At 51.2% G+C, this 19,972-nt stretch overlaps 2 protein-coding genes across 12 annotated transcripts in view; both read left to right on the plus strand.

The window, feature by feature from the left end:
* Window positions 1-3,641, plus strand: part of DIP2B (disco interacting protein 2 homolog B) — a 57,190-nt gene extending 53,549 nt beyond the window's left edge. For all 5 annotated transcript variants that reach the window (XM_039387689.1, XM_027732170.2, XM_039387687.1 and 2 more), the window contains one exon: window positions 112-3,641. In XM_039387689.1, the coding sequence (XP_039243623.1) occupies window positions 112-364 (253 nt within the window). In that variant the 3' untranslated portion in view covers window positions 365-3,641. The remainder of the gene's footprint in view (window positions 1-111) is intronic.
* Window positions 3,642-4,505: 864 nt separating this feature from the next.
* ATF1 (activating transcription factor 1) lies at window positions 4,506-19,539 on the plus strand. 7 transcript variants are annotated; one of them, XM_039387681.1, is made up of 9 exons: window positions 4,506-4,661; window positions 8,622-8,737; window positions 10,214-10,342; window positions 11,643-11,743; window positions 12,060-12,190; window positions 13,016-13,195; window positions 14,557-14,716; window positions 16,150-18,230; window positions 18,287-19,539. In XM_039387681.1, the coding sequence occupies exons 2-8, from the start codon at window positions 8,624-8,626 to the stop codon at window positions 16,292-16,294; spliced, it is 960 nt and encodes a 319-aa protein (XP_039243615.1). In that variant the 5' UTR covers window positions 4,506-4,661; window positions 8,622-8,623; the 3' UTR covers window positions 16,295-18,230; window positions 18,287-19,539. The 7 variants fall into 7 exon arrangements, with proteins under 7 accessions (XP_039243615.1, XP_039243616.1, XP_039243617.1 ...); XM_039387682.1 differs by having other exon boundaries at window positions 18,304-19,539; XM_039387683.1 differs by having other exon boundaries at window positions 16,150-18,213.
* Window positions 19,540-19,972: the final 433 nt, after the last annotated feature.

Raw genomic sequence — 19,972 nt, forward strand, 5'->3', positions numbered from 1 at the left:
GAAATGCAGCCCAGAGCAGGTGGGAGACTCCACCTGAGGATAAGCAGCTGGAAACTTTGGGTCTTTGTGACAATAACCGGGCGTTCTGTTGGTTCTCCTTTGCCCTTCCAGTGCCGTGTTCACCTGGACCAACCTGCTGGTGGTGGTGGTGGAGCTGTGTGGCTGCGAGCAGGAGGCTCTGGATTTAGTCCCTCTGGTGACCAACGTGGTCCTGGAAGAGCATTACCTGATCGTGGGCGTGGTGGTGGTGGTGGATCCCGGGGTCATCCCCATCAATTCCCGAGGCGAGAAGCAGCGGATGCACCTCCGGGACAGTTTCCTGGCGGATCAGCTGGACCCCATTTACGTGGCCTACAACATGTGATGGCAGGAGCTGCAGGAGCCCAGAAGGACCAGGGTGGTGATGGAAGTGAAGCTGGTGAAATTACTAATACTTGACCTACAGGTTGAGGTTGCTGCCACATTCCTTCCCTCCCGGCCCCGGGGAGCGGAGGGAATTTGGGAGGCGACTGGCAAACCTTTGTAACAGTTTACTGAACACATGAGCTTTAGAGAAATGCAAAGTGGAAAAGTGTGTGAGCTACAAAACCCCCAAGGCCTTTACAGTAGTGTTACTTTTTCATCCGTTGTACATATTTGTATTTTTATCTAATCCCGGGGTAGGATTCTATAAGGGGAGGGTTTATTTAGTTAAGATAATAAACTATTAAGAAAAAGGGTCATCAGAGTTCTGCAGTTCCCTGCTCCATGATCTCCTTTGCATCTGGAGCTGTTCATCCCCTGGGATCACACACCTTATTGACAATTGTGCCATGACCAAATCAATAACTTACGGAATCGAAGAGTTACTTATTCATAGAGAGATTTCTGGAATTTAAAAAAAGAATTTTGCCTATATTTTAAATATGTAAATATTATTATACATAATTCACTTAGCTAGAAAATTAACTTGGCTAATGAGGACAGCTGAAGGTTGATGTTTTTAAGGACAGGTGACTTTTGTGGTCCTCAGCATCCTGGCATTGGCTTAGACACAATGTGAGATGCTCCCACCTTCCACAGGTTTCTGATTTCATTTGTCTCTTCATTCTGGCCAGAAGTGTGTCAGAGCATGTAGAACCTTTGATATTAAGGCACATCTTCCTCCAAGAGATGAATTTAAAACGTGGAACTGGGGAGAAATGGCAATGCAAGTCCCGAATCCTGAACTGGAATGATGCAGCCTCTGCCTCATCCTCTGGCTCCAGGTGTGGGAAGGAAAACCATTCCTTAGGTGGACACACAGGTAACTCCCCTGCTTGTGCCATCCATGACTCCTTCCATCCCCAGGAAATACTGTAAATAGGCTTTAATAAAACTGGGAGCCAACAGCCCATCTTCCCTCAGAGCATTCCCTGGAAAGAGCAGGAGAATCCTGGGTTTGAGCGGGATGCAGTTTTTATTTTACAGGAGACAGAGCAATTGTGGCAAACACAACGTTCAGTAATGTTGTGCAAACTGCTCTGCCAGCCTTCCACCTCCTGGGTCAGCTCCAAAGTCAGGGAATGGGAAGAAAGAGAAGCCTTAGAGAGCAGCAGGGACAAGCTTTTCCTGCTGGGAAGCCCTTCCACGGAGCCGGTGGTTGAGCTTTGACTCAAAAATGACCTTTTCCGTTTTAACACCTCATCTTTCAATAGCAATTACATTCCTCTGGGTGCTAAAATATGATTTTGGAAGCCTTGGGGGCTGCTGCCAGATCCTGCAACAGGGTTTTTTTTTCGGGTCCCATGTGGTATATACAGTGTAAATATAAAACTTTTCAGATGTTCCAGATACCTCATGCAAAGTTTTTAGGCCGTTTTTAAAAAGGTTCGTGGTGTGGACTCGGAAGATCCTGTGGCAGTTCCTGGAGCAGGACCCGGTGGATCCGTGGGCAAAGCCCAGCCATGTCCTGGAAAAAAAAAAAAAAAAAGCTCCTGCTGCATCCTGGTTAGTTCCTCACCGAAAAACGGGAGCTTTAAAAAAAAAAAAACCTCAGAGAAGAAGTTTTGAAAGTATATTTTTGAAAAAAAAAATAAATAAAAATAAAAATAATAAATATTTGGTGGGGAAATAGCTTTAGGAACTGGAAGTTTTCTGGCAGGCCTGGGCCGAAGGTTCTTTGCAAACACTTTGGTTCACGGGGGCACGTTTTGGAACCTTTTCTGTGTTTTCCACAGTGGCAGCAGAATAGGCACCAAATCTTTAGTGTGTTTAGTTTTAACAAATTGACCACAAAGTGGGGACAGCGACAGGGGAAACTGTGACTAACACAGTTGGTCCTGCAGCTTGTTTTGGGTGTAAAGTGCACAAAGGTTGTTCTCCCTTTACAGCCAGAAAATTCCTGTTATTCCATGTTCTGTGTCACCATTTTTGTGTTTCTTGCACAGCCCAGGCCTGGCCGAGCAGCTTCACTCCAATGTGACCTTTCCAGGGAAAATTCTGGTGGTCTTGGACCTTTTTCTTTACTCAAAAGCTTTAGTTAAAATTGTTTCAGCAAACGCTTTTTGTCCCCTGGAGTGGATTTTAAGTCCGAGTCCAGGAATGTCATTTATTTTTCCTCGTGATCCTTCGCAAACGAAACAATGTGTGTGTGAATTCCAGCAGAGATTCCCAAGTGTGGTAGGTGGCCTTCCCAAAATGGCATTTTTGAATGAGACTGGATCCATTTGATCTCGTTTTCCCTTTATTTTTTCGTTTGGATGGGCACCGATGGCTTTTCAGGCCTCGGGGGCTTTTCTCTTGCCATTCCCTGGGTGCTCCGAGTCTTCCTTCCAGCACGTTCCATTTCTCTGGGCTGGAGAACTGCAGGATGCAGGGAACATTCCAGGGACATGGAGCAGCTGCTCAGTTTGTGCTTTGTCCCTGTTTTGGCACAGTGGGAAGCAACGTGCTGGAGAGGAGGAAGGATGGAGCCGGGACTCCGGAATCCCCAAATTCTTCCTCCGGCTCCACGAGCTTTCCACAGGTCATTCCACTCCTTCCATTCCTTCCTCTGGGATTTTTCCATATGGGAACAAACCAAGATCCTTCTCTCCAGACACTGGCAGGGGCAGGGCTGGGTGCTTTTCCCCAAAAAACAGCCTCTCCCCCCTGGTTTGACCTCCCAGCTCCTGGAGTTGCACAGGGCACATTTTTCCTTCCTCTTGTCCATCAGATTCCAAGCTTAGCAACTGCAGTGAAACTGAAAAACTGGGAATTCTTCCCACTGGACTAAACTAGTGTGTATGTCTCACTGTTTCTGGATTTACCCTGAGCAAACTGTGTGGGAACAGGTCGGTTTTATCCTCTTCTGTTGGAATTTGCACTTCATTTCTGGTTTAAATCAGCGGAATTCAGCTGTTTCCTACTAACTGCTCTAAAATAAGGTTGTAAAAACCAGATCAATTTTAGCCCTAGGTGCATTTGTTTTCCTTTAATTTCTGTCAACCTCTTTCCCATTGTCCAATCCAGACTCCGGCGTTTCTGTAATTATGTATAAAGGTTTTATTTATTTAAAATTAGCTTAGTTACATTTTTAAATTTAACACCTGGCTGGACAGTGTCCCATTAACGCATTGATTGTGTTTCCTTTGTCTTGTGTTAATAAATATTGATGCCTGGTTGCTCGTTTAGTCCTTGAAGACGCTGTTTCCATGAAGGAATTTTTGGGTTTTTTTTTTTAGGAGTGAAATGTGGGTTAATGTTGATCCTGGGGAGAGGGAGAACTTGTGTTTTAGGTTTTGTTCATTGTATTGAGAGGGGTCTGAGCCATGAGGGAGTGAAGGGCTGGATGGGTGTCCTGGACCTGCAGCTCTGTGAATATGATTTTTTGGAGATCAGAGCTGGGGAAGGGGCTGGAGCACAGGGAGAAGGGGCTGGAGAACTCCTGAGGGAGCTGGGGAAGGGGCTGGAGCACAGGGAGAAGGGGCTGGAGAACTCCTGAGGGAGCTGGGGGGGCTCAGCCCGGAGAAAAGGAGGCTCGGGGGGGACCTCCTCGCTCTCCACAGCTCCCTGATGGGGTTGGAGCCGGGTGGGATCGGGCTCTGCTCCCAGGGAATGAGGGATGGGACGAGAGGGAACGGCCTCAAGCTGTGCCAGGGGAGGGTCAGGCTGGAGTTTAGGGAAGATTTCTTCACGGAAGGGGTTGTCGGGCCTTGGCAGGGGCTGCCCAGCGAGGTTTGGAGTCCCCCCCATCCCTGGAGCCCGCTCGCGGCGTAAAACCCGGCCCGCGCCGCCCTTAGCCCGCGCATTGGGCGCGCTAAACCCCGCGGCGAGGGCTGGGAACACCGGGAATATCGGGAATAACGGGAATATCGGGAATAACGGGAATATCGCGATTTCCCCGGCGGCCCCCGCGCTCCCGCCCCCCCCCCCCGCGCCATCCCGGCCGCGGGGGGGCGCTGTCGCCGCGGCGCGCCGCTCCGCCGCGCGCTCTCTATGGTCGGGCCGGGCGGGGCCGGCGCTCAGGCGGCCGCTCTAGCCCGGCGCGCGCGCGCTCCGCGCCGCTGGCGCTCTATGGCGGGGGCCCCTGGGCGCGCTCTCTATGGTCGCGGCCCGCCCCCCCCGCCGGCGCCGCTTCGCTGAGGCGGGACCGGGCCGGGGCCGGGACCGGGATCCGGCGGCTCCGGCGCTCCCCACGCGCGGCCCCGCGGGGCTCTGAGGTAAGCGCGGGCTTGCGGAGGCCGCCCCGTCCCCCTTTGGGCCCGCCCGCCCCTTCACCCACCCCCCCGCCCCGCGAGGGCCGTGAGGGGACGGGCAACAGGCCGCGGCCTCGGCCCGGCCGATCCCGCGGGGAGCTCCGGCCGCTGCCGGGCCTCAGGCGCTGCCCCGCGGCCTGGCGCTGCTGCCGGGGCCGGGCCAGCTGCGCCCGGGGCTGTGTGGGGGAGAAAGGGGGTCTGGGGGTGACGGGGGGTCCCCCCGCTTCCCCCTCGCCGGGTCCCGTTCCCCCCATTCCCGCTCCCCCTCCCTGTTCCCGCTCCCCCGCCGCGTCTTGGGAGGGGGGAAAGGGGGCTCTGAGCGTGACGAGGGACCCCCCGGTCCCGCTTTGCCCCGGGGGTGGGGGTTTCAAAGGGGGTCCCCCGGTGCCCCCCGGCCCCGGGCAGCTTGTGACAAACCGCTCGTGGTGACAAACAGGAGCTTTATCGCTCATTAACCCGCCGTTTAATTAATGGCCGTCGGTCCCTGTTTTCCCAGGATTTTGCCCCAAACGGCGTTGGGGAGCCCCGGCTCCAGCGCTCGGGGAGGATGTCAGTGCTCTCGGGGGGATTTTCCTCTCCCAGCCCATCAGGTCCCCGGTGCCGATGGAATATTGAGGTTTTTGGGCTGCAGCTTTTGTGTCTGAAGCTCCTGTCGGGGATGTTCCTGTACGGGCTGGGAGGATGGGGGGGGGGGTGTGAGTGGAAGAAAACACACGTGCAGAGCGCTCCTGGAGTTTTAAGGAATATCTCTGCGTGTTTGTGGAATGGGCTCCAGGGCTTTGCCCGGGCGCGTTGACTCGGGGCTCCTCACAGCTGGTGGGATGTGCTGCCCTTCTCTCTGTCTTTCGCTAATTTCGGGGGAAAAAAAACGGACTTCTGACAGTTTTCTGGATGAACGAAATTTCCCCAAGCGTCTTAATTGCAAAATTAGGTAAAAAAAAAATCTTTTCACTGCCGAAAGCAGCTGATTTTAAGGCACTGAAGAACTCCAAATTTCCCCAGATTGCTTCAGTATCATTTAAAAAAAAAAAACCTTCTAAATCCCTTTGAGCAATTTGTAAATGTCAGAATTTGTCTCCTTTCACTGAGTATTTGAGAACAAATGCCTTGTCCAATATTCTTTGACTTCTGGCTTTATAAAGCCTTTAAAAATACGATTAATTGGCTCTTACAATATTTCAGTGGTGAAACATCGTTTAGGGCCTTTCCTCTGCTCGATTTAAAAGGGCAAAACAAGCACTTGGTTTCTTCTTCTGGTGCTCTTCGTAGCATTTTAGGGAATTTAGAGAATTAGTGAAAGTTTTAGGAATGAGGCATTTTGGGTGTTTCGGGGGGGTTTGGCTGGTGGGTCACACTGAGGGATTTTGGGGGGGGGTCTGTGAGCTTTGGGGTGAGAAATGGAACATGCCCACGATGAACTGTGACATTCCTGCTTCTGTTTGAGATCCTTGGCTGGAGGGAGATGATGCCCAGAATTCTGGGAGTCCTTGAAGTCCTTTCATGAGCTGCTGCTGGAGGATCCTCTCAGTCACATGACTTTTGAGGTGTAGCTGCCTGGAGACTTTGGTTTTGCCCTGAAAAGCATCACCTGTGCCTGTCTGACTGTAAAACAGTGGGGTTTGTCCACATTGGGGCAATAATTGGATAATAAACCCTCCTGCCAGGGCTCTGTGACAGGTAAAACTCTTCCTTCACCCCAACATGAGCAGCTCTTTCAGCTCAGTAAATCCAAATTCAGCTCTGGGACTGTGCTCAGGGATTTCCCTTTTTGGGGCTTCTTGTCAGAGCTTGAGACCTGCAGGCTGAGGTTTTTCCCTGGAGCTTCCCTCTGCGAGCTGCTGGGTGCCAGTTGCTGTCTCAGGTGCTCACAGGAGGCCGTTCCAATAGGAAATTCCAGTAGGAAATTCCCGGTTTTCCAGCTCAATAGGTTGTTTCAGCAAGGTAAAGGCACTGAGAGACTGTCACATCCCCGGAGGGTGTGAGGTGCAGGGGGAATTCCCACCTTGTTGCAACCCCTGCTGAGTCTCCTCCTGAAAACATTGTTGTACTCAAACAGATTGATGTTGGATGAATAATTAAACATTGCAGAGCAAGCAGAGATGGAGTCAGCTCAAAAAACCACATTTTTGATGGGAAGTACTTCGTCTTTTATTCCTGTAAAGCAGAACTTCACACCCATGAGAGAGAGATCAGCAAACCCTCTGTGCTCCCTCCCCGGGGTGCTGCTTTTGGGTGCTTTTATCGGTTTCACTGTTTCTTGCAGGCTTGGTTTGAGTCTTTCCTGGGACAGCGAGGCAGAGAAAGCAGTGGCAGAGGGAGGGGAGGGCAGGCTGTGGTTTGGCACCACAGAAACGAACAGGGGCTTTTTGGGGCACTGGAAATTTATTGTCATTTTTGCTGCTGCTGGATTTCGGTTTGAGGGGCCCCCGGTGGGTGCAAAAGTAGATTATTTTTTTTTCCTTCCCCTTATAAAAGCTGAAGCTGCATTAGAGGACAGACAAAGTTGTGTCCCCTGCACATGTTTGTCATTAATTCTGCTCCTCATTTTGATGTGGTTGATGTTTGCAGCCACGAGGACCTTGGGAAGCTGCATCATGTGCTGGGGAGGGTTTGGTCTGTGCTGTAAAGGACACATGGAATCACAGAGTCCTGGAATAGTTTGGGTTAGGAGGGACCTTAAAGATCATCCAGTTCCAACCCCCTGCCATGGGCAGGGACAACTCCCACTAGCCCAGGTTGCTCCAACCTGGCCTGGGACACTCCCAGGGATCCAGGGGCAGCCACAGCTTCTCTGGGCAACCTGTGCCAGGGCCTCCCCACCCTCCCAGGGGGGAATTTCTTCCCAATATCCCACCCAACCCTGCCCTCTGGCAGTTGGAAGCCATTCCCCCTTGTCCTGGCACTCCAGGCCCTTGGAAATAGTCTCTCTCCCCCTTTCCTGCAGGTTCCCTTCAGGTCCTGGAAGGCCACAATGAGGTGACCCCAAAGCCTTCCCTTCTCCAGGCCGAACAATCCCAGCTCTCCAGCCCTTCCTCCCGGCAGAGCTGCTCCATCAATGTTTCTTGTGTCGCCCAAGCACCGTTTTTGTCCCTCCAAAGCCCTGCTTTAGCTCCTGCCCCGGGGGAGTCCCAGCTGGGACCCCTGGCAGCCGAGGCTGCAGGAGCAGGACTCTGCTCTCCGGTGCCTTTTCCCCCTCGGAGCGTTCGCTGCGGTTCAGCTCAGCAGGGAAAAATCAGTGACTCACATTTCCACAGAAAGCAGTGTAATTTCCAGTCTCATAGCAACTGTCCTTTCAACACTTTCAAACCTTCTGTGACAAAATGTTTAACGCTCGCCCATCAGCTTTTTAATGCTCCAGGCTGGTCCGCCCACTCCCCCCAGCTGAAACCTGCGCTTGTGCATCCCTGAATCCCCCAATATCTGAGGGGGGGGGGGATGCTGGCAAGACGTTGAACAGTTAAATATAAAATCTTAGACATGAGAGAGGTGTTGGTGACTGCATTACATGGAGACAGAGTGACTCTGGCAGGGCTTAAAATTCAAAACTGTGCTCTCTCTCCACTTCGATTCGAATCCCCGGTTTGTTTTTATACACCTTCAGATGGTTTAAAATAGGCCTGGCTAGAAGATCTTCTGGGAAATTCTCTTGCTTAGAGCAAGATAGTATAAAGAATCTCGGTTTTCTTCCTGGATCTTCCTTCCCACTGCCAGAGGGCAGGGTTAGGTGGGATATTGGGAAGAAATTCCCCCCTGGGAGGGTGGGCAGGCCCTGGCACAGGTTGCCCAGAGAAGCTGTGGCTGCCCCAGCCCTGGAAGTGTCCCAGGCCGGGTTGGAGCAACCTGGAACAGTGGCACAGGGTGGAATGAGATGATCTTTAAGATCCCTTCCCCCTTGTTAACTGGATTTCCCTGGTTTTCCCCCAGCTATGATGGAAGAGGTGCACAAGGGCAGCAGCAGCAGCTCCGTGACGCCGTCCCAGCCCTCGGCCGTACAAGGTACAACCCTCCAGGCAGCTCAGCTCTCTCATATTGCTCAACAGGTAAAGCCTGGGCCGCATCTCAGCAAACATTTCAGGGCCTTCAGAGCCACTTTTTTATGTGCCACAAACCACAGGGTCATTCTTAGAAGCGCGTGGAGAAGAAAAACCGGGAAGAGGTTGAGAAAAATGTGTTTGTTTGTTGGTGAACGATGTCAAATTAATGGAAAAGTGTTAAAAAAGTTGATTTTTGGGCTTGTGCGGTGCAGAAGTGCAGCCCAGAGTCGGGGTTAGGCGACCACAGGAGCTGCTCAGGAATAAATCAAGGGCCTGGTTTCATTTTTTGCTCAGGAAAAGCATTTTCAGCTCCTTTTGTAGTAACAGCAATGCTGGGTGTGCTCAGCACCATGGAAACACTTGGATTTTAGCCCAGCATGAACATATTAAATATAATAAATCACATGAAGTTGGAAATGTGAGATTCTTCCTCCAAGGTGACATCCCTGTCAGAGCTTTAACCCCCAACCCCTCAGGATTCAGCTTTTGCTGCACCTGAGAGTGAATCCTTCCAGGAGGGTTTTCCTGGGAAACAGAAACGTTTTGCAACTCATCCACTGTTCACCCTGTGGAGACAATTGGTATTTTGGTGCCAAATTTGGATTTAAGAGAGGAGAGAATATCAGCAGGTGGCCTGGGGTTTGTTTCCAGGCTGGTTTTATGCTGGTTTTATATAAAGTTCTGAATGTCCCTTAATATTGTGATTTATGATACAAAAATAGCCTGAAGTGGAAATTCAGCTGTGTGAGTGTTAATGATCCCTTCATCTTCTCCTGTATTTCAGATTAATAGAGGTAGTGAAGAAATTTGGTGAGGAAACTGGTTATTTACTTAGAGTCAACTTGAATTATTTTTGGTTTGTGAACATGTGAACGATATCAATTGAATTAAAGTGGAAGGATTTATGTGAGTTCAGTGTCAAAGCTACAAACCCTCCAGGAAATTTGCATCTTTTTAATCTTAATATGTGACATAACGTGACACATTTGATTTCCCCCAACCAAAGGGAATAAAAACCTGTTCCGTGTGTAAGTACTGCCTCAAAACTGTTGCATCTTTAAAGGTACTTTTGTGACTTAATTAGAATTAAAAGAAGCTCCTGGCAGTTCTCCCCCAGCTGCACCTCCCGAGCCCCCTGGCATGGAGGTTTCACTGCTGGTTTTGGCTCTGTTGTAGATGTCTCTGTGAGGTTCTGCTCTGGTTTTGGCTCTGTTGTAGATGTCTCTGTGAGGTTCTGCTCTGGTTTTGGCTCTGTTCTAGATGTCTCTGTGAGGTTCTGCTCTGGTTTTGGCTCTGTTGTAGATGTCTCTGTGAGGTTCTGCTCTGGTTTTGGCTCTGTTGTAGATGTCTCTGTGAGGTTCTGCTCTGGTTTTGGCTCTGTTGTAGATGTCTCTGTGAGGTTCTGCTCTGGTTTTGGCTCTGTTTTAGATGTCTCTGTGAGGTTCTGCTCCGGTTTCACTGCTGGTTTTGGCTCTGTTGTAGATGTCTCTCCGAGGTTCTGCTCCCCTGACGGTCGTTCAGCTTCCAGGAGAGCAAGTCCAGGTGCAGGGAGTGATCCAGACAGCCCAGTCCTCCTCGGTGATCCACTCCCCTCAGGTGCAGACCGTGCAGGTAACTCCAGCAGGGCTCTCCCACCCCAAACCTCGGCACTTCTGTGGGTGAGAAGATGTGCAAAGGCTTGTCTGACCCTCAGTGCCCCGTGAGAGGCAGAGAGGGATCCAGGGACAATCCTGTGGGACACAACATCCCTCCTTTGGGCTGGCAATGATTTGTGGTGCTGGACTCACCTTTGGAGTTCCAAATAAACGTTTAACCTTTGTTAACAAAGGCCTCCCTTTGTTAACAAGCCCAGCCCACGGCTCTGGGGCTGTGCCTTGGCAGACAGGGAACTGGGGTTTGGTCCCCAAAGCAGGGGAGTAATGGAATAGTTAAAACTTGAATTCCGATGAGTCTTTGGGAAAGGTGGGCCTGAGTGAAGGGCTGAGCTGCTGCTCGCTCACCTCGTGCGCTCTGTGACTCCCTTTCAGAGGTGCCCAAGCCTCTGCTTGTGCCTCTTACTCACTTGCCACGTGATTGCTGTGAGTCACTTCCGAGAGAGAGGTGCCCGGGGAGTTCCAGGGAGGCTGTTCCTGCTCCAGTCAGTCCCTGCTGCAGAGCCCTGGGGCCACTGGAGTTGCCCTGGGAAGCCACTGCCCTGGCAGCGGGGCGAGGGTGGAGCTGCCCTAAAACACAGGAATTTGTCCCTGATCCTTGTCCCACACTCCTCATAGCACACTGAACTGATAAACCATGGGAAGCAAAGCTGGCAGGGATTGTCAGCTGCCACTGCTGGAAGTCAGAGCAGGGAGAGGAGAACACGTGTCGCTCCTGAAAGCAGTGGAGCCTCTGCCCCAATCAGTTGTTGGTGCTCGTGTCTCCCTTAATCCCATTCCTTTTCCTTCCCCCTCCTGCAGGGTCCCACTGACTGGATTCTTTCCTCTTTTTTTCCTCCCCCATGTTATTTATGAACATTGTGGCCTTGTTGGGGGGGGAAAAAAGTACAACATGAGCAGGTTTTTTTTCCCTGCTGATCGTGGGCTGCTCTGTCTGTCTCTGCAGCTCAGTGGGAAAGGCTTTTCCCAGAGCTCTGTGCATTCCTCTGGACTCTGCTGCTGGCACACACATAAGAACAGATAAATATTTTCTTCACTAATAAGGAGCATCAGAGACAAAATAACACTTCAAGCACACAGTAGAATAAAGAAAGTTGTAGATAGTACTTTGCACGTTTACTCCCTGATACGCTGCTGCCTCAAACATTATTTTCCTTGGACTCGTGTTCTCACCGCCAAACTCCACTGCTCCTCTGCCTACAGAAACATCTGTGTTTGTCTCTGTGCATCACTGGTGTTCCTGTTCCCTCTCCCACCAGGTCTCTTCCTTGTCTGAGAGTGAGGATTCCCAGGACTCCTCAGACAGCATTGGCTCCTCGCAGAAGGCTCGAGGCATCTTGGCTCGTCGCCCCTCGTACCGGTACTGATGAGCTGGGACACACCTGGGGGTTCTGTCTGAAACCAAGAGAGGGGCTCCTTTCGATGCTTTCCCGTGCTCTGTCCACCTCCAAGTTGTTTCCTTTGCCTTGGAACATGCAGTGGGGCTGTTCATGCACTGAACACCCTGAGCTGACAGAGGAAACTTTGACTCCGCTGACTGGAGCAGCTGGGCCTCAGCACGATGTTGGGCAGGGGAAAATGTGCATCAGCTGGGATTTTACTCACTTGTATCATTTTGCTGAAAGTGGGGAGTGTAGCCAAATGTCAAACTCTTTTTTTTTTTTTTTTTTCCACAGAAAAATTTTGAAAGATCTTTCCTCTGAAGACACACGGGATAGAAAAGGAGATGAGGAAAGTCCCGGGGTCTCCACTGTCACCTCCATGTCCGTTCCCACACCCATCTACCAGACAAGCACTGGACAGTACAGTATGTTACCCAAAATACCTACACAGTTTTTATTCAAATGGCCTCAAAATACAGGTTTTGTTATATATTTGATTAAGGTGAAACTCAAAAGTTGGTTATTACCTAGCAGTCACTGGAGTTAGTAGAATAGAAATAACTGGTATCTAAGACTTTAGATAAACTCAGTCCTTTGTAATCTTAATTTTTGCACATTAAGACGTTTAAGGCTGTTGGTGTGAAGCACACAGCAGTGTTCTGTGCTGGATTTAACCCAAAATGTCAGCTCAGTGAAGACACCAATACATATATATATATATATATATATATATATACACATATATCATAGGCCACACCAAAAGGCTCCTGTGGTATCAGGGAGGCAGCAAAAAAATAGGATTTGTCCCTTTGATGTCATCAGCTGGTATTCACTGTGCTCCACACCTGCTCCAGCACGTGGAGCTCCTCCTCTCCATCCTCTGAGCAGAGGGTTTGTGCTTCAGAGCTCGTTTTCCTTCACTGGGGGCTCCAGGAGACCTGGGGAGGGACTTTTGGCGAGGAGCGATGGGCCAAGGGGTCCTGGCTTCCCCCTGGAAGAGGGCAAGGTTAAATGGGATACTGGGAAGCAGTTCCTCCCTGTGAGGGTGCTGAGGCAGTGGAATGCTCCTCCTGGAGGTGCCCAAGGCCAGGTTGGACGGGGCTTGGAGCAACCTGGTCTAGCAGAAGGTTTCCCTGGGAGTGGGACGATCTTTAAGGTCCTTCCCACCCCGCCCATTCCATGATTCCTTGATTTACCCGTGTTTTACACTGTCCAGCTCCCAACCCTGCTGTCCTGTCCCTTCCCCGCAGTCGCCATCGCGGCCAACGGGCTGCAGCTGGCGGGGCCGGGCGCGGACGGGGTGCAGGGGCTGCAGACCCTGACCATGGCCAACGCCGGCGGCTCCCAGCCCGGCCCCACCATCCTGCAGTACGCCCAGACCTCGGACGGGCAGCAGATCCTGGTGCCCAGCAACCAGGTGGTGGTGCAGAGTGAGTACCCCTGGGGTCACCCCCTTCGGTGTCCCGTTGTCCCCTCCTAACACTGCCCTGTTTGGTGTCCTGTTCCCTCCTAACGCTGCCCCATGTCTGGTGTCCCATTGTCCCCTCCTAACACTGCCCTGTTTGGTGTCCCATTGTCCCCTCCTAACACTGCCCCATTTGGTGTCCCATTCCCTCCTAACACTGCCCTGTTTGGTGTCCTGTCCCCTCCTAACACTGCCCCATTTGGTGTCCCATTGTCCCCTCCTAACACTGCCCTGTTTGGTGTCCCATTCCCTCCTAACGCTGCCCCATTTCTGGTGTCCCCAGCTGTCCCCTCCTAATGCTGCCCCATGTCTGGTGTCCCGTTGTCCCCTCCTAACACTGCCCTGTTTGGTGTCCCGCTGTCCCCTCCTAATGTTGCCCCATGTCTGGTGTCCTGTTGTTCCCTCCTAACACTGCCCCATTTCTGGTGTCCCCAGCTGTCCCCTCCTAACACTACCCTTTTTGGTGTCCTGTCCCCTCCTAACACTGCCCCATTTGGTGTCCTGTCCCCTCCTAACACTGCCCCGTTTCTGGTGTCCCGTTGTCCCCTCCTAATGCTGCCCCGTTTCTGGTGTCCCATTGTCCCCTCCTAACGTTGGCCTGTTTCTAGTGTCCCGTTGTCCCCTCCTAACCCTGCCCCATTTGGTGTCCCATTACTTCCTAACCCTGCCCCATTTGGTGTCCCATTACTTCCTAACACTGCCCCATTTGGTGTCCCGCTGTCCCCTCCTAATGTTGCCCCATGTCTGGTGTCCCATTGTCCCCTCCTAACACTGCCCTGTTTGGTGTCCTGTTCCCTCCTAACGCTGCCCCATGTCTGGTGTCCCATTGTCCCCTCCTAGCTGCCCTGTTTGGTGTCCCATTGTCCCCTCCTAACACTGCCCCATTTGGTGTCCCATTCCCTCCTAACACTGCCCTGTTTGGTGTCCCATCGTCCCCTCCTTACGCTGCCCCATGTCTGGTGTCCTGTTGTTCCCTCCTAACACTGCCCCATTTCTGGTGTCCCGTTGTCCCCTCCTAACACTGCCCTGTTTGGTGTCCTGTTCCCTCCTAACGCTGCCCCATTTCTGGTGTCCCATTGTCCCCTCCTAATGCTGCCCCATGTCTGGTGTCCCATTGTCCCCTCCTAGCTGCCCTGTTTGGTGTCCTGTTCCCTCCTAACACTGCCCCATTTCTGGTGTCCCATTGTCCCCTCCTAACACTGCCCCATGTCTGGTGTCCCGTTGTCCCCTCCTAACTGCCCTGTTTGGTGTCCCGTTGTCCCCTCCTAACGCTGCCCTGTTTGGTGTCCTGTCCCCTCCTAACTGCCCCGTTTCTGGTGTCCCCAGCTGCCTCTGGAGACATGCAGACGTACCAGATCCGCACCACGCCCACCACGTCCTCGCTGCCCCAGACGGTGGTGATGACGTCCCCGGTCACTCTGACGTCGCAGACGAGCAAGACGGACGACCCGCAGCTCAAACGGGAGATCCGGCTCATGAAGAACAGGTACGGGGGTGCCCCCGGGCTGCTGGGCCTGGGGAGGTCCATGTGCTGAAACCACAGAATTCCCGAGGTTGGAAAAGCCCTCCAGGACCGTCGAGTCCAGCCCGTGCCCGATGCCCACCTTGTCCCAGCGAGTGCCACGGCCAGGCCTTCTTGGACACTCCAGGGGTGGGGACTCCAAACCTCCCTGGGCAGCCCCTGCCAACGCTGCAGGTTGGCTGCAGTGTGTGTCACCAGATCCTGCTGAGTTTCCTGCTCTCCCCCTCTCTGGGTTAGGAACTGGCTGGAGGGCTGGGCCCAGAGAGTGCTGGTGGACGGGGCTGTATCCAGTTGGGATCTGGTCCCCAGTGGTGTCCCCCAGGGATCAGCGTTGGGCCCAGTCCTGTTTAATATATTTATCGATGATTTAGATGAGGGGATTGAGTCCATCATCAGCAAATTTGCAGATGGCACTGAGCTGGGGGGGAGTGTGGGTCAGCTAGAAGGTAGGAGGGCTCTGCAGAGGGACCTGGACAGGCTGGAGAGTTGGGCTGATTCCAAAGGGATGAGGTTCAACCAGGCCAAGGGCCGGGTCCTGCACTTTGGCCACAACAACCCCTGGCAGCTCCAGGCTGGGCCAGAGTGGCTGGAGAGCAGCCAGGCAGGAAGGGAGCTGGGATTTGGGATGGGCAGGGAGCTGAACAGGAGCCAGAGTGTGCCCAGGGGGACAAGAGGCCAATGGATCCTGGCCTGGCTCAGGAACAGGGTGGCCAACAGGGCCAGGGAAGGGATTCTGCCCCTGGACTCAGCGCTGGGGAGGCCACCCCTGGAGTGCTGTGTCCAGCTCTGGGCCCTCAGTTCAGGAAGGACATGGAGGGGCTGGAGCAGGGCCAGAGGAGAGCAACGAGGCTGGGGAAGGGACTGGAGCACAAGTGCTGTGAGGAGAGGCTGAGGGAGCTGGGGGGGCTCAGCCTGGAGAAGAGGAGGCTCAGGGGAGACCTCCTCACTCTCTGCAACTCCCTGCCAGGAGGGGGGAGCCAGGGGGGGTTGGTCTCTTTTCCCAGGCAACCATCAGCAAGACAAGAGGGCTGGGTCTGCAGCTGTGACCAGGGGCGTGTTAGGTTTGGAGATTCGGAAGGACTTTCTTTGCAGAGAGGGTGCTCAGCCATTGGAATGGGCTGCCCAGGGAAGGGGGGGATTCTCCATCCCTGGAGGTTTTTAAGAAGAGACTGGATGTGGCATCAGTGCCATGGGCTGGGAACCACGGCGGGGTTGGATCAAGGGTTGGACTGGATGATCTGGGAGGTCCCTTCCAACCCAGCTGATTCTGGGATTCTGTGATTCCTGGGGCACTTCTGGGTTGGTTTTGTTCCTGCCTGCAGTTGAGCTCTCTCAGAACTGTAACATCCCGAGGACAGACACGACCCTAAGCTGACCAGTCCTGCTGTGTGTTGCAGGGAAGCCGCCCGGGAATGCCGCAGGAAGAAGAAGGAGTACGTGAAATGTCTGGAAAATCGAGTGGCAGTCCTGGAAAACCAGAACAAAACTCTAATTGAAGAACTAAAAACTTTGAAAGATCTTTACTGTCATAAAAGTGTGTAAGAAAAGAAGGTAAAAACCTTTGGGGACTGGTGAAATTTCAGAGGAGAAGTTTTTTTTTTTTTTATACTGAATTTTTTTAAACTAGATGAAAGGTCAAAAATGAAACTTTTCTACCTAGATTTCACAGCTCAAAGACTCTATAGATTTTATTTTACAACGTGTTGGTGACAAAGTACAAAAAAGGAAACAAGAAAACCTCACCAAAATTCCTGCTGGCACAACTGGAAACTGATAAAAGTCAAGATTGCAGCTGCAGTGGAAGGACAGTCACGTGTGACGAGGCAGGTGATGAGAGTTTCTTTGAGAATTCCTACCAATACCTCTGATAATGGAGGCAAAATTTGGTTCCAGTGAAAACGTGGATGAAATGGAATCCTTGCCATAGCTGACATTATTAGTAACATTTATAACCAGTGTATGTTTTGATTTCTTACTCTTTTTCAATCCTTTTTCCTTCAGTTACTTGTCTGTAAATATTTTTATTTTAACCTGTAAGTTGGTATTTACAGGTGCAGGTGATAACTTTGCTCGAGGTATAAATTATGTTTTTCCTCTTTCTCAGATGGCAGTTGAAAAAAGTTGGGATGATTTTTATCCATGTTTGCTGTGTTTTATCAGATTTGGGAAAAGGAGCTGCAGAAGGCAGCGAGAGGCCTGGGCCTGGAAATGTCTGAGGCACAGGAAACTGTGCTGATTTTCCCCAGACAATTCAACACATCCCTGATTTTTAAAGCACAGTGTAGTGGGACAGGGACTGATGACAAAAGTCCTGAAGAATTTCTGAAATTTAAAACTTCTGGAAGTTTAATGTCACAGGAGGTTTGTTCTTAGTTCTGGGCAATATGAGAAACATCAATCACTGAAAATTAAATTGTGTTACAATTAAACACTCAGTGGCTGGGGATTCTCCTGGGCTTTGGAACATGAAACCAAATAGAAGAGAAAGGATGCAGTAAAAAATGGAAGATCTATACCAAAGGGTTACGAGGTTCTAGTTTCTGGGTTATTGCTGGAAGTAGTGCAAAATTACCATTTTCAGCCTAATTTTGTAAGGTAGGAACTATTTTGCCAAGTGACGGTGTCTTTGTAAGCAAATATTCTATTGCAAACAGGGAGATGGTTGGTATATTTTGTAGCTAAATTGTGATCTTTACAAAACCTGAAATTGAGTTTCTATACGTATTTTGACAGTTTATATATTTCATTTTAGTAACCAAATGAAATATTTTGTGAACCAGATTTTCAAGGATATATTTTTATGGATAGTACAAAGTCAAATGAGATTCCTCTTTGGTGTAGGAGATATTTGAATTAATTTTGTATGTCTGTGGGCAACCTGCAAAAAAAAAATGGATCCTAAAGAGTATTGGGGGGGAAAAAAAAAGAATAAATAATAAAGAAATCAGGGCTTTTTACTCCCCACAGTTGAGAGTATCTGCACATTAGATCTGATTGTGTCAGAGGGTTCAGTTTGTACACTTTTAATTTGTTTCAGGTGAAAATTAAGTGTTTGACGTGATCAGGACTCTTTTGGGTGGGGAATCTCCGTTCTTGGAGATCCCCAGAGCCGTCTGGGGAGGACGTGGACCTGGGCAGGTTGTGGGCTTGGGCAGGATGTGACCCTGGGCATTTTGTGACCCTGGGTAGGTTCTGACCCTGGGCAGGATGTGACCCTGGGCAGGTTGTGGGCTTGGGCAGGATGTGACCCTGGGTAGGTTGTGACCCTGGGCAGGCTGTGACCCTGGGCAGGCTGTGACCCCGGGCAGGCTGTGACCCCGGGCAGGTTGTGACCCTGGGTAGGTTGTGACCCTGGGTAGGTTGTGACCCTGGGCAGGCTGTGACCCTGGGCAGGTTGTGACCCTGGGCAGGCTGTGACCCTGGGCAGGCTGTGACCCTGGGCAGGCTGTGACCCTGGGCAGGTTGTGACCCTGGGCAGGTTCTGACCAGGTTGTGACCCCAGGCAGGCTGTGACCCTGGGTAGGTGCTGACCAGGTTGTGACCCCGGGCAGGCTGTGACCCTGGGCAGGTGCTGTAGGTGACCCCCCTGAGCAGGGGGTGGGACAGGAGGACCCCCAGAGTCCCATCCCCCCAGTCCCATTCCAGGAGGGCTCTGGGAACGCTCCCACCGTGTCTGCAGCGCTTTTGCATGAGTAACAACCCCCCATTTCCATAGCTGGGATCGAATCCCAATCCTGCTTCCAGTTCTGTCAGCGGGAATTGCACTGTGGGCTGTGCTGTCCCCAGGGGTTGGAGCTCCCTGTGTGTCGTGCTCGCTCGGATCCGGGTGGAATTCCAAGCTCTGCTCCCTCCCTGGATGTGTGATGCTTATCCCATGGTCAGTCAGGATTTTTGATTTTACTCCTTTGGGAATGAATGGACTTGTAGCAAGCAGAGCTCTCTGCCATGAGGAGTCTGCATTCCACGATCTCCTGGTTAGTGGGTCATAAAAGGGTGTTTTTTCCTGCAGTTTCTAAATCTCTGGTTGTTCTGGACACGAGTCCTGAGGCGTTTCCCTTAGGCCAGGCTGGAGTTGACTCCTGGTTGCCACCCTGCCAGAAAAGAGCTTTTTGGCACATCAGAAACGAGGTTGGGAAAGTCCTGACCTGAGGGAGCTGCTCCTGGAGAGGTGTCAGTGCCTCCTGTTTCTTTGGTGGAATCTCAGGACAAACGAACAGCCCGGAGTGTGAACCTCAGAGATCTGGACCTTTCCCCTCAGGTGTGTGTGTGTTACCTGGAATGTGTGAGAGAGGCTTTGACCTGCAGTTCTGAACTGCTTTGGGAACTCTGTGGTAGCTGATCCTCACTGGGTATTCTCCTTTTCCTCTTGTAATATGGAATAATAATAAACAAAACCTATCAAATGTTGAGGCTGTAGAACCGTGGTGGCCAGTTCTTTGTGTGTCCAACACCTGCCCTGCTGCCAGACACACCAGGAGTCAAGTTTTATCCTCTTTTAAAACAGTGTGTTGGAAAGAGCAGCTGATTTTTCATCATGGGAATATTAAACAGTAACACGAGTTTCGCTCTTTAATCACTGACCATGAAGTTCTTAATTTGGATTTACTTTAAAATCTCGATTGTAAAGAGTAAAGTCTCACTCCTGAGGGTAAGAGGTGCAGCACCCAGTGCTGCTCTGCTGGTTGGTTCCAAACAGTCCGTGCTTTCCATGATTTGTAAATATTTGTTGAAACAATTAATGGTTGCAAATTTTGACCTTGGTAAATAAAGTCGCCAAAATATTATAATTCTGATGGTCCCTATTTATTTTTAACTAGCACAGAACTGCAGTGGTGCTGTCCAGGTGGAAATACCTCTGTGGGATCGGGTCATAAGGTGGCCAGAAATAATTAATTGTCAATTTTAGCGGATGAAAGAGCACCTGCCATGCTAAAAATCGTGAGTGCAGAACAACTTTTACCTTTCTGCAGGGGATTTTTTACCTTCTTAGATTTCAATAAGCTGAGCCACAGCTGAGGTTTGGTTAATTAAATGGTTAATTAAAACCTCTGTGTGCTCTGCTGGCTTTTACCCGGCAGAGGGAGCATCTGCCATCCACAAACCCTGGTGGCATCACCGAGTGTATTTAACCTTCTGGTGGCTGGAAAGGCGCAGAAATAGGGTGGGAGGAAAGTGTTGCCAGTTGATAACATCCCTCTATTCAATTTTCAGCATTAGGGC

This window comes from Pipra filicauda, unplaced genomic scaffold (assembly GCF_003945595.2).
Source record: "Pipra filicauda isolate LSUMZ 115617 unplaced genomic scaffold, ASM394559v2 scaffold582_size373904_pilon, whole genome shotgun sequence".
Lineage (NCBI taxonomy): Eukaryota > Metazoa > Chordata > Aves > Passeriformes > Pipridae > Pipra > Pipra filicauda.